The 13,507-nt window shown below is 48.1% G+C and overlaps 2 protein-coding genes across 2 annotated transcripts; one reads left to right on the top strand and one right to left on the bottom strand.

Annotated features, from left to right (window-relative positions):
* The first annotated feature begins 3,446 nt into the window (after nt 1-3,446).
* Nucleotides 3,447-5,364, top strand: LOC136517844 (uncharacterized). Its single transcript, XM_066511489.1, has 2 exons — nt 3,447-4,733; nt 4,911-5,364. Exon 1 carries the CDS (start codon nt 3,509-3,511, stop codon nt 4,709-4,711), a length of 1,203 nt encoding a protein of 400 aa, XP_066367586.1. The 5' UTR covers nt 3,447-3,508; the 3' UTR covers nt 4,712-4,733; nt 4,911-5,364.
* Nucleotides 5,365-7,345: 1,981 nt separating this feature from the next.
* On the bottom strand, nt 7,346-9,451 carry LOC136518749 (pentatricopeptide repeat-containing protein At3g05340-like). Its single transcript, XM_066512439.1, has one exon. It carries the CDS (start codon nt 9,422-9,424, stop codon nt 7,580-7,582), a length of 1,845 nt encoding a protein of 614 aa, XP_066368536.1. The 5' UTR covers nt 9,425-9,451; the 3' UTR covers nt 7,346-7,579.
* Nucleotides 9,452-13,507: the final 4,056 nt, after the last annotated feature.

Below are 13,507 nucleotides of genomic sequence, written 5' to 3'. Positions count from 1 at the left end.
GTCCCACCGGGCGTGCCAAAAGATGTGTTGATGCAAAAGTGGATCTGCAAACACAAAGGGCTAATACCCGAATCGATATCCAAGGCGTGCTAGTCGATTTGACCTGTTAATCGACAAGGATGAAGATACGAGCACTTTGGTCCTGACAACAGCGATACGCCCGAAAGTCACGGCCAAGAGGTACTCACGCGGAACTCGAGGATCGTCGACGGTCGCACTGAAGCGATGCAGCTCGCCGAATCAATGAGAACTCGTAAAAAGGAAAAATAATGCAAATTGACGAAGTCGCCGAAAAGTAAGTAGATGCAAATAGGAGTAAAAATTGGTTTTGATATTGATTGATATATATTTTACATTGCCCTTCAATCTATATTTATACCCTGATCTAAAGAGACATAACCAAACATAACTAGGACACCAAATCCATACCTAAGGAAATACGTGACTCTTACATGAATCATACTCTAATGAATACAGAAAAGGAAATCAACTCCTATCTATTTCCCTGTCCGCCTCAATTACGATGGAAATCTCACCGACCTCCTTTCCATCGGCATACTTCCTGTTTCATCGGCAGTAGTCTTCAAGCCTCCCTTCATCGGCATCGACAATAACACCTCCAACCTCATCGGCAACGCCTGAGTCTAAATCAACCTTTCCATCGACCACCACCAGCTATCGGCAACCATCTTTACAAGCTGGCTTTCATCGGCTATCAGAGTATACAGCAACTTTCCCCTTGCCGATTAGTCCACTCCGATCACTTTGACACGTGCAAAAAACGGTGTCAACAGGGGAGCAGGGGGTTTATAGGTGGGAGAAAGAGGAAAAAACCTAAGATGGAGGTCCCCCTTCGAAGGTGCCAAGCTTTCCTTTTCCCTTGAGCCTGTACCGCTGTCATGGCAGACCGTGTCAGAGATGGCACGTTCGCTGACCCTGACTAGGCCACGCCCTGGCCTTACTTCAGTGAGTGGTTACGTCCCATCCTCATGACTAACGATGCAGGGTGTCAGGGCATTGAGCCATGACTCTATGGGGAGTAGACGGGGAGACGACTGTACGCCTGTTATTGTAGATGATGTGAGTTTTCCTTAGATTGTAGCGGTTGTCGTATGCCTGTGTTAGTATCTGCGCCCGAGGGCTGACGATGGCGCCTACTACACTATGGGACAAAAGTCGGCGCCTACAATACTATTCGGGCACTGTTATGTCAGAAAGGGCTTAAAGCGTCCATCCCATCGTATCCTGATGGTGCCTTCCTGCAGGCGCGCAGGGCATGGCCCTCGATACTGCGGTTGACTCAAATGTCCTATCGTACCTTGTGCTCGTCTTCACGAAGGATCAGGGTGTAGTCATCAGGCGAGGCAGAGCTAGCCATCAGTCGTCGGACGAGGTCGAGCCCACCCTCGGGCGTCGGGTGAGGCGGAGTGCCCCCGGACGTTGGGCGAGGCGAAGCCCGTCTTTAGCCATCGGGCGAGACGGAGCCTAGCCCTCGGACATCGGACCCGTTGTTTAGCCATCGGGTGAGGCGACGCCTAGCCCTCGGACGTCGGGCCCATCGTTTAGCCATCGGGCGAGGCGGAGCCTAATACTCGGACGTCGGGCGAGGCGGAGCCTAGCCCTCGGTCGTCGGGCGACGTGGAGCCCGCCCTAGCCATCGGGCGAGGCGGAGCCTAGCCCTCGGTGGTCGGGCGAGGCGGAACTAATCTTCCGTCGTTCGGGCAAGAGCGCAGTAGTGCTCTTGTCTGACCGGAAGTGTCGGCGTTCGATGGTTATTAGTTCTACCTCATTGGGTACCCCGATATTAGGTCCCCGACACTAGTTTTTCCATATACTCCATATCCGTCCAAACAAAAAAAATACAATTCTCAATTTTGAACTTTAATAAATTTGTATAAAAAATACAAATAAATATTGTTAGATTAGTTATAGAATAAATAATTAATTTATTTGAAGACATAAATACTAATACTATTTACTATAAACTAGAACTTACGCATAATTGACCGTCATGGGGAGTATATCATTATGAAAGTTCGAAATTCTATATATGCCACGAGGTTGTCCCAAACTTTTGTTCCTCGCCACTACTGTCTATTTTGCGACAAACACCGTCAATGAGGTGGATGAAATATCCATTTTACCATCAGTTGAGTTGGTGTGAATTTTTTTATTTTATCTCGTGCCACTACACTTTTGTATTGAGAACCTCAGACTCATTCTAGATTATTTCTCAGCTTTTTTTTTCTGTCTTCTTTTCACCTTAGCCCTATAACTTCTCTTCTATTCTATCCCATCTTCTACCTCCAAATGAGCACACAACCATGGCCGGTGTGGCTTTTTGCGCTGGGGTGAGTTGGGCACGATGGCGACGTCCTAAACGGCGCATTGGCACGTGGGCGGTGCCGCCTTTCTGCAGGGGCATGACGCAGGAAGCCATGCCCCCTATCCTAGACATCAATGAGCGGGCTCGGCTCTGACCAACGGAAGCCCAAACCCCGACTGCCGAGGGCACGCGCACATGGGTGGCAAGAGCTGATGAGCACGAACAGCCTGAGCCCCTCGTTGGGGCGTCCATGTTGCGTGGACCCGTCCATCATGGCATTCTATCATATGAAGTCCTTGTGGGGCAACCCATCGAACAGTCTGCACGTGTCGTCGAGAGGCCTAGGGCGGAGGGGGGGGGGGGGGGGGCAGGGGCCTAGGCCTCCCTATGAATCTAAATTTTCCACTAAAAAATTTAAAATTGCTCCCCTGACATTAAAAAAAAAATCAATTTTCTGACTCCACCCTGAGTAGGCCAGTCTAGCAGGTTAGTCTCGATGCGACGAACTCCACGTGCAGGTCCAATTGTCCGCCGTGCATACATATGGATCGCTTCATATTTTTGTATGGACGAAATTGTCTCTTCCTCCTCGCCTCTCTCACCACTCATCTAGCCTGTTTGCTTGTTGGTTTCAGCCAGCCAAAACCAGCCAACCAATAGTGTTTTCCTCTCACAGCAAACCAGTACCAGCCAGCCCAAACCAACTCAGAAACAAACCAGAGAACAGGCCGATCAATTCTTCACATGGCCTTGTTCGGCTGACATGAAACCCGGCTTGATCCGCTTCTTTTTTCAGCCGAAACAGTGTTTTTCTCTCACAAATTCAGCCATGAACAGTAAAAAAACCAGCCGAACGGCCCCATAGTCTCGCTCCCCCTGTGTGTCGTGAGTGTGAGAGGAGACGAGGAAGGGCCAATTTGGTCCATAAGAAAATACGGAGCTATCCGTATGTATGCATGTGAGCTCAAAGACACAGACATATTTTAAATAAGAGAGAAATTATAATGACATTAGCACTATTAAATGAGAAGTAGTAGTGTAATATCTCATAAACGTAATCGAATTTAAAATTTATAATGCCATGATCCAATTAACCCTTATATTGCAGAGTTTCCTCATTCCCTACCCAATTCACGACTTGACCTGTCCATTCCGATCCCGGCCCAGGTGCGCCATCGACGCATGGCTCCGGCGGCCGGCGCCCCCATCGTCGCGCTGGGCGAGGACCTCCTCCGCGAGGTCTTCATCCACCTTCCGGCCTCCGCCGACCTCCTCCGCGCAGCCGCCGCCTGTAAGCCCTTCCTCCGCGCTGCCCGCAGCGCGCCCTTCCTCCGCCGCTTCCGCCGCCGCCACCCCTCCTGCCCGCGCCTCCTCGGCTGCCTCCTCCTCTTCCCCAACCGCTGCATCGGCAAATCCCACTTCGTACCCATCTCTGCTTCCCCCTCCTCCTCCTCCTCGCCGTCTGCGGCCGCGGCCGCCAACGGTGGCGACTTCGCCCTCTCCTTCCTTCCCGGCGGCGGTTGGCTGGGCCAGGGCGCAGCCGCGTGGAAGCACCTGGACTGCCGCAACGGCCGCCTTCTCCTCGAGAACCTGGGGTCCCATGAACTCGCCGTCGCGGATCCCATCTCCCGCCGCTACGTCTCCCTCCCCGCGCCTCCCGCCGGGCGCGCCGTCGGGTACGGCCTATTCGACGACGACGGCGACTCGTCGGAGTTCCGGGTGGTTTGCATCTCGTGGGACGCCGCATCGCGGGAGCTACGCGCGCTGGTCCTGGCCTCCGGCGAGCTCTCCTGGGCCGACGTCGCCGGCATCGCGTGCCAGCCCAATCTAGCCGCCGGCTCCCGGGTGATGCAGGCGAACCGGTCGCTGTACTGGAGGCTCGAGGGCGGGGAGCACATGGCGGCGTTCAGCACGGCGTCCATGGAACTCTCGGTTTTGGACCTCCCGCCTGCCCTGCGGGATCTCCGCTTCGACGCCCTCGACAGAGGAGAAGAGGAGGATGCCAATGTCCTCCACCTGCTCACTATGACCGGCTACCGCATCGAGGTGTGGGCTGGCACGGTGGACGGTGTCGGTGGGATGGCATGGAGGCAGGTGGAGAAATCGTTTAGGTTCCACAAGGCACTGACGGAGATGATCGATCCTTCACTGGAGTCATACCGGATGATCAATCCTTCACTGCAGTCATACCGAGATGATATACATGTCATCGGGGTGGCCGCTGGCCTTGTGTTCTTCCGGAAGTGGACTCATCTATTCACCATTGATCTTGAAACTATGAAGCTCAAGAGGTTGCCCAAAGCGGATTGCCTGGGGGCGTTGATCTACCCTTACACAATTGCATGGCCACCCTCTTTGTTGAATCCTACTGGACAAGGCGCTTGATGTAGTGGGGACCTGGTCAGTGGTGGGTACCTCATGCAACTCTGAGTAAATTATACCTGCTTAAACACAACTATCTCAACCAAGCCTTTTGTTCATATTTTCTACTAATGCTAGTGTCTTTAGTGTTCAAAACTTTAATTGTTACTAGTTTTTCGGTTTGGCATACTGGTATAACTGAGTCCTTTTGACTTTGATGTAGGAATATGACGGTTAGCTCCAGCATAAGATGTTTTTGCAGAGGCGATGGTGGAAAAGGGAGAATCTCAGTTATTGTGATGAAGTCTTGGAGATAATCAGTCGCTATAGTTTGTGATTGTTACTATATTCACTGTCTAGATTGGCACAATGTTTCGTAAATCTTATCCGAACTCTCAACGGTGAGACTTGATAGTACAATAGCTGTGTTTGGTTGGTGTGTTCTAGTTATGCTTGTCGGAAACTGCTTATTCGTTGTATAACTCAAATATTTTGTGCCAATTTCTGGATCACTCCATCTGATTTGTCACTTTCGGTTCCTTCCGCAATTGTCATGTGCATTCACAGCAAGGTCTGAGTGGTAGTGGCTTTTCACTCTGCCTCAAACAATTTGATCTATCTGAAGATTCCCACTGTTCTGCAGTGGACAAGGGTCCTTGAGCTATTGTACACTATACTACTATCATGTATCTTGTACCGGTCTTATGTACGAGTATTGCAGTGATGGATGTGAATTCTGTTCCAGGGGCTTCATTATGTAACGTGAATGTGGCATCTGGTGATTTGGACAGTTATCCACTTATTCCAGCTGCTGCGGCCAATCTTGTTTTGGGGAATTCCTTGTGAGCCATTAAAAAATATTACAATTTCCTGTGAGCCATTGGAAAAGTTCAGCGGTCTTCAGCGTCACTGCTTCAACTTTTTTTTTTGCACTCCATGCCACTGCCGTCAGATTGGGCTCTAATGGTGTCAAACTGCAGGTGTGAAAAGTCGAAAATACCCTTAAGTCTAAATATGTCATTAATTTTTTTTGAGCATCTTAACGACTTCAAATAAAAAAACTCAAAACTAGAAAGTTGTAGATCTCGTCGAGATCTATAATTCGCATATAAAAATTATCTTCTTTTAATACTGCAAAAAGAAGATAATTTGATATGATTAATATATCTTAGAAAAATTAATTATATCTTTTTTTCGGTATTAAAAGAAGATAATTTTTATATAAAAATTATAGATCTCGACGAGATCTACAATTTTCTAGTTTTGATTTTTTTCATTTGAAGTCGTTAAGAGCTAAAAAAAATTAATGACATATTTAGATTTAAAGGTATTTTCGACTTTTCACACATGCAGTTTGACACCGTTAGAGTCTAATCTGACGGTAGTGGCATGGAGGGCAGAAAAAAATTAAAGCAGTAGCGCTGAAAAACGCTGAATTTTTCCTGTGGCTCACAGAAGATTGTGATCTTTTTTTAATGGCTCACGAGAAATTCTCTCGTCTTAGTTTCCGGTGGAGACTGGAATTAGCCTTTTTGGATGCGAACTTAGCTGTTGCTATGATGTTACGATATCATACCGAAGTCATTAGCACTGGATCCAAGCAACTCCATTTGCTACAGTTTTATTAAACATGATCGTTCATACGTTCTGTACAGAGTCTGAAAGGTTGCAGATACAAAGGAGTGAAATCAGATAGGTTGATGCCATACAAGGACATCATGCAGCTCCTTCCCCTACGCGCTGTATGAACTATGAAGCATGTCCACATTTGCCTGCGAATCCATCTTCCGAGATGAGTGGCTCGTGAAGGCAACCAGAATAAACAAATTTCAGGCGAGATATATGAATTTTGCACAAATTTCAGGCGAGATATATGAATAAACAATCCTGAAACATAGTATAGCGACTATCATGTATGATGGCCAATTGCACATGGAAAACGAGACATGTAAACAAGAAACTAGAATGGACGATAGACACCTGACATTTTCACAGAGCATTGCTCTCTACTAGGTAGAAGGGCAGGCCTGGTGCAGTGGTGAGAGCTGTCTCACTGAGTTACCAAGTTGTGGGTTCGAAGCAGCCTCTCCGTAGATTTTGCGAGGGAAAGGCTTGTCTCGGTTTATCCTTTCCCTAGACTCCACTCATGTGGAAGCCTCCGGCACTGGGTCTGCCCTTTTTATTGCTCTCTACTAGATCTAGATTTAAGCAACTCTATTTGCTATGGTTTTGTTAAACATGACCATTCATACGTTATGTACATAGTCTGAATGGTTGCAGATACAAAGGTGTGAAATCAGATTTGCATTTGCATCATTATCACTACCAAGGTCAACACTATATAAGCTATTATGCATACATAGGTTCCCTTGTGCCCCGTTCCAAATTATAAGACATTTTCTCTTTTCTAATATATAGCTTTTGCTATACACTTAAATATACACTATCTATACATAGTAAAAGCAATATATCAGAAAAGCTAAAACATCTTATAATTTGGAGCGGAGGAAGTAGATGCTGCCCAATAGGGCCAGCGCGAAGCCAATGCTCCCTCTTGGCTGTGGTACATTCTTCGATCTTCCCATCTACTACCTCCATGCGTGCTATCTCATTCCCTTACGGGCTGGTAGGGAGAGCATGTCCACCTTCGCCTGCTTATCCATCTTCTGAGATGAGTGACTTTTTTTTAACGCAACTGAGATGAGTGACTCGTGAGGGCAAGACACCCATTGATGAAGCAAACCAGAATGCATTCTGTAAACATTTCAGGCGAGATATATGAATAAACAATCCAAAAACATGTATAGCGACTATCATGTATGATGCCCAGTTGACCATGGAAAATCAGATATGTAAACAAGAAACTAGAATGGAAGATAGACATCTGAAATTTCACAGAGCATTGCTCTCTATAAGATCTTCTTGATCACTGGCAACTGCAGACAACTGCATCAGCACATCATCAGGGTGAGACCTTGGCCCAATGACAAAAGAACGGACCTCCTTTTCCAGCTCAATCCAGCTCTTGCCAGTGTCCTTCCTCAAGCCCTTTTCTCTCATCCTCTTCATGATCCTGGCTCTGTCATCCCATCTGCCCTCAGATGAGTAGATGTTTGAGAGCAAGACATAAGCGGCAGTGCAGTCAGGGTCCAGGAGGAGCAACTTCTCTGCTGCATATTTTCCGACTTCTGAGTTCTTATGGAAGCTGCAAGCTCCCATCAAGGCCTGCCAGAGGAGAGCGCTGTCCTTGAAGGGTCCATCTTCTATGAATGCTTTGGCGTCATCCAGCTGGCTGGCTCGGCCAAGCATGTCAACCACACATGCATAATGCTCCACCTTTGGATGGATTCCATATTGTGATGACATGGAATTCAGTATCTCCAGTCCTTTCCTGGCTGATCCAACATGGCTGCATCCGTGGAGCAGTGACAAGAATGTGACATTAGTCGGCTTGACATGATCGGCTTTCATGGACTCAAACAATCCAAAAACCTCCGAACCATGACCATGTCGGGCAAAGGCTGCAATGATGGAATTCCATGTAATCGTATTCTTGCTCGGCATTCCATCAAACACTTCGATAGACTCCTGTAGTTCACCGCATTTGGAATACATATTGATTAGACCATTGCAGACATAGGTGTTCCGTCCGAAGCACTTTTTGATGACCAATGCGTGGATCTGCTTCCCAAGAGCAAATGGCGCGGAAGCACCGAAGGCCCCCAGGACTGCAGAAACCATGTTTGCATCAATGTGGATTCCTTTCCCGACCATCTCAGCAAACAATCCGAATGCCTTCTCCTCCAGTCCATTTTGAGCAAACCCAACAAGAATCACGGTCAAGAAAACTTCATCAGGATCCTGACAGGAGCGGAACACCCTTAGCACATCCTCCATCAACCCACATTTGGAGTACATATCCATGAGCTCACTCTCGACATGGAGATCAGTCTCAAACCCAGCCTTAACGGCAAGCCCATGAATCTGCTGCCCTTCCCTGGCGGCAAGTGATCCCGCACATGCTAACAAAGAGCTTGAGTATGAGGCCCTGTTGGCGTCCACCGCGTGCCTCATCTGCCGAAACAGAGACAGACTCTCCCTATATCGTTCTGCCCGAGCCATCCCGGAGACCATGGCCGTCCACGTGATGACGTTCCTGTCTGCCATGGCGTCGAACATCCGTTCCGCCGAGCCTGGGGAGCTGCACTCGAAGTAGGCGGTGATCAGCGCGTTCCCGACGGACACCTCGGCGTCGAGCCCACACGACACCGCCAGTCCGTGCACCACGGGGAGCGACGCGGCGCCCGTGCCCCAGCCCCCGCCCCCGTCAGCACGCGCGCATGCGGACAGGACGGTGGTGAACGTGGCGTGGTCGCACGCGGCGGCGCCTGGTGCGGAGCGCAGCATCCGCCTGAGCAGCGTGAGCGCATCCGTGGCCAAGGCGGAGGCGGCGAGGAGCGAGTTCCAGGACACGGAGTCCCGGAGGGGCATTTCGTCGAACACCCTGGCGGCGTCCCCGCGGCGGCCGCAGCGGCCGTACATGGCGACGAGGGAGTTCCATACGGCGAGCACGTGGTGCAAGCTGGCACGGTGTGGGCAGAGGCGGAAGTGGGTGGGGTTCTTGGCGACGATGGCGTGCAGCGCGGTGCCGAGGCGGAGGTCCCCGGCGCGGCCGCAGCGGGCGAGGACGCCGCTGAGGTGGGCGTAGTTGAGGAGTGGGGACCACGCATCTCTCATTCGGCGTCGGTCGTTGCAGATCCACAAAGAAACTCGAAACGCACCTGACAGTATTTTACTCTAGCTGACGATGGAATGAAAATAAATATATGAGCTACTGTTTGGGTTGGAGCCTAATCTAGGTATTCAAGCAAACAGATTCTATATACCTTATTTTTTAAAACAAATATTTATTTCGGCCTCTAGTAGAGTTTTGCACACAGTCATTTATTATCACGTATCTAGCCTTGATTGATTAAAGACTCACAAAAACTAAAAATAAGGTTTTGAGACAAACTCAAACTCAATGACTAACTAAGCACTAAGCCTATTAGAAGACAGACACACATTGTTTGCGAAGATATCCATTGCCACGTTCTCTACCAAACGACAAGCCTCCTTTACGAAGAATGGACTAGAAACACATCTAGCAGGTTGCTCTGAAAATTACTTGTAAATAAAAAAATAATCTTTTTTTTTATCAAACGCCGTGTCATTTCTAGCCAACTAAATATACCAGCGAATAGCAATTGCGCCTAGCCAAACTAGAGAATGCAATTTATTAATATGTACCTGTTGAGCCCATGACCCCTAAAAATCTAATAAGTCCTTCGGAGGCTGTAAACCAAATGCAAAACAATCCTCCAAATAATACTTGCAATATGACAATCGGAAAACAAGTGTTGTATAGTTTGCTTGTTGTTGCAAGAATAACAATTATCATCGTATATATCTGATTTTTTTGGTATATAAACAGACAACAACAATTGCTATCTATTGGATCAAAATCTGATGACTCTAGAAGCTTCTTGTTCTATTGAACGGGAAGAGGTTAGGGGAAAGAGTTGCCGCTGTTGGATGAGAGTAGATAGGCCTAACAATGGTGGTGGGAGAGACAAGGGGATGTGGAGGCACCGTGGCCACAACGGTGGGGGACAACTAGTAAGCGGGGAGAGGGTCAGGCCGAGAGAAAGGTGGCACGGTAGTGGCATTGCTACCACCAGAGATGAGAGGAGAGCGAGAGAGTGAGCAATAGTGAGCGGGTGCGTGCGAAACAATTGACCAAAGTAAGAAGAAGCCCTCATCTAAGGCCCTAATTGCTATGATGGTGGTTCTTCATCGCTTGAATTTTTCTTCATTTTCAAGTGGCTAACTGCTACAGTGACCCTACTTTGTCGCTTAAATTATTCTTTGTTTCTCATGCGCTGTCGATGTTTTACCACCGATAGCCTGCCACGGGGGTCCCCGTGGCAGTATTGTTCGGGCTTCAGCGTATGCAGAACTCGATGGTGAACGCAAGAGACAAACGACTTATCCTGGTTCGGACCCTCGATCGTTGATCGAGTAACAGCCCTACGTCCAGCCAGCGTTAGCCTCTACGTTGGATTGATTATGAAGTGTCGTACAATTATCGTTCTGTTGTTCTCTTTCCCAGGAGCCATGCCCTCCTTTATATAGTCAGGAGGCCAGAGTCCTAGTCGGTTTACAATGAGAGTTCCTAGTAGGATTACTGAATAGTACTACTACTAAGATTACATGGGAAGAATCCTAGTTAGACTAGATCTTCTCTCTCCCTTGCGGGGTATCCTGTGGGTCCCACATCGATAAGCCCCCGAGCACTTCAAGGTTGAGCTCTGAAAGTCTCGTTTTGCTCCTTCAGGTCTTGTTGAGTAGGAACAAACGTCATCTGAGTGCTTTCTGGAGTGAAACCTTGTAGCGCTTCTTGGGATCTTCGAGTGGTGAGTGCTTTTTGAAGAAAAAGTACATCCATCTGGTTGTAGCCCCCGAGCCTCTTGCTATTTGGAACAAGGAGCTGGAGGATCTTGTCTTGAAGTTGCTCTGATTGTTCGTTGAAGTTTTATCAAAAAGAACTCAAATATGGCTCGTTCCGGGTTCTTTTTATCGTAATGTCTTGAAGTGGTCTGCGTTGAGGAAGTCTTTTGGTGACGTGCGCTTTTTCGAAGAAAAAGGGCACTCACTGAGTGTAGCCCCCGAGCCTCTTGCTATTTGGAATAAAAGGTTGGAGGGTCTTGAATCTTTATGTTGTTTAAAAATTTGTGTTCTAAAGTAGTCCCTAAGACTTGGATTATGTCATCATCCGAGTAGTTTTGCGGCATCTTTCCGAAGCAGCCCTTTAGTCTTGGATTAAACCATCATCCGAGTAGTTTCGCGGCATCCAGCCTCCGAGCTTATGTCCGGGTTCTTTCTTTTTTTCGGAAAGAACTCGGTTACATGGCCTTGGCATACTCTCCGCTAGTCTTCTTTTGTCGGATGTAGCTGTGTGGAGTTGGTTGGGTGTAAATGTTGTTTGTTGACGGGTTGTACCGTGGTGGTATATCCTTCCGAATATGCTTGTCCTTGGTCACTGTTCCTTCACGCCTGAGTCCTTTTTCATTGAGTTCTATCTTTTCACTGTTTCCTTTGTCAGGTCTTTACCTTTGGTGCTCCCGGTTCATGTGCACCGCTCTTTTGGTCTATAAATACCCTCCTGTGGTGCTTGTTTTTGAATCATTGAGCATTCTGTTGTGCGGCCTGAAGTCTTTGTAGTCATGGATATGGTAGTTTGTGAAGTTGAGCAGCCCCCGGGCGTATCTTGTAGTTGTTGTGTATCTCGTCGTAGCTGGAGGAAGTCTTGTGATAGGGGTTAGAGGTAGACTAATCCTGCAGTGGCGTTGCATCAGGAAGTTGGTGGTGGTAGTTGGAGGAAGTCTTATGATGTGGGCTTTGTCCCTTCATCCGGTAGTTCTTGGCTGGCGCTCTTTGTCTGTCCTACGGCTGTCTGGTGCAGATCAACACCTGATCCTACATCACGTCAGGCTTGGGTAGACAGATGCCTGCCAGCCTCCTTTGGTCCATGCTTTCCTGCTGTGCTGCTGATTTCCATCTTGGATGCACTGTGTTCGTCCTTTGAAGAAAACAGTGTATCCGAGGGTGGTTTGTCCTACCTGGCAACAAATTGGAACACGTAGTCGTTCTAGAGCCTAGCTGTGTCCGGGTTCCTCTTTGCTACCTTGCTTGTTGTAGTACCGAGTTCGTCGGGTCTTGTAAGATGTGTAATCTTGTACTTCTTGATTTCATTTGTAATAAAAAAGATTCTTGCCTTCTTAGTTGCCATGCTTTCTCCTGCTGTATTGCTTATGGAATTTCTGAGTTCTTTTTATCAAGAACCGGGTTCTTTTGTTCCTTCAGAAGTTACCCTCCCTTTCTTCTTTGAGGATGGGTTGTTCTTGTAGTTATCTGATGGCTCCGCAGTAGTGCTGGATGGATAAGTCTGAAATCTGCCCGTTGGATTATACCGTTGTGTGGATTTGTGCCCTCCGTCATTTTAGCTGCGTCGGTAAATGGACCGTTGCGTTCTCACATGGTGTTTTAACGGGCCTAGTGGGCCGTTTCTAATGCTGTAAAATTTATTTATAGACCCTTCATCCTCTTTTTCTTTACTGCCTTTCTTTTGCCTTCAAACCCTAGCTCTTAATCATCCGCCGTCGCCATTGTCGCCGCCGTCCTTAGCACCGCCATCTAGGTTTTCTTTTTCCTCTCATTTCTTTTTGCCTTCGTTAGTACATGGGCAAGAAGAAAACCGCCAGTAAGTCCCAGTCTTCTTTCGTGGACGAGGAGTCTTCACTCTCCTTGATCGAGAATCAGGAGTTTGTTGGCATGAGGGCCTCCTAGAAGTTTTGGCCGGCTCTGACAACCACCGAAGCGCAGCTTCGTGAGCTTGTCAGTGATGGCTTGATCCAGGGCTAGGCTTTTGCTAAATGGAGAGTTCCAGGCGAGCATCGAGTTCCTGTTCTAGTTCCTGGTGAGATCGTTCTTTTTGTCTCATTCATTCGCGCTGGACTTTGTCTTCCCGCCTCTGCTTTTCTTCACCAATTTCTTGATTATTTTGGGATTTGCCTAAACCACCTTGCTCCTAATGCAGTTCTTCACCTTTCTGTCTTTGTTCATCTTTGCAAAGCTTTCCTTGGAATTCCCCCTTCTCTTTCTCTGTTTCGTTACTTCTTTCGCCTGAAACCCCAACCCCGCCACGAGGAAACCAGCGTTCTTGGCAGTTACGGGATTCAATTTCGCCAGGGTCTTAAGAGCAAGTTCTTTGATTATGAC

This window comes from Miscanthus floridulus, chromosome 17 (genome assembly GCF_019320115.1).
Source record: "Miscanthus floridulus cultivar M001 chromosome 17, ASM1932011v1, whole genome shotgun sequence".
Classification (NCBI taxonomy): domain Eukaryota; kingdom Viridiplantae; phylum Streptophyta; class Magnoliopsida; order Poales; family Poaceae; genus Miscanthus; species Miscanthus floridulus.
The sequence above is the reverse complement of the archived record's forward strand: the minus strand, read 5'-3'. Positions and strand labels throughout refer to the sequence as shown.

Coding starts and splice junctions, on each gene's coding strand:
- LOC136517844 (XM_066511489.1), top strand. CDS start 3,509: ATGGCTCCGGCGGCCGGCGCCCCCATCGTCGCGCTGGGCGAGGACCTC.
- LOC136518749 (XM_066512439.1), bottom strand. CDS start 9,424: ATGAGAGATGCGTGGTCCCCACTCCTCAACTACGCCCACCTCAGCGGC.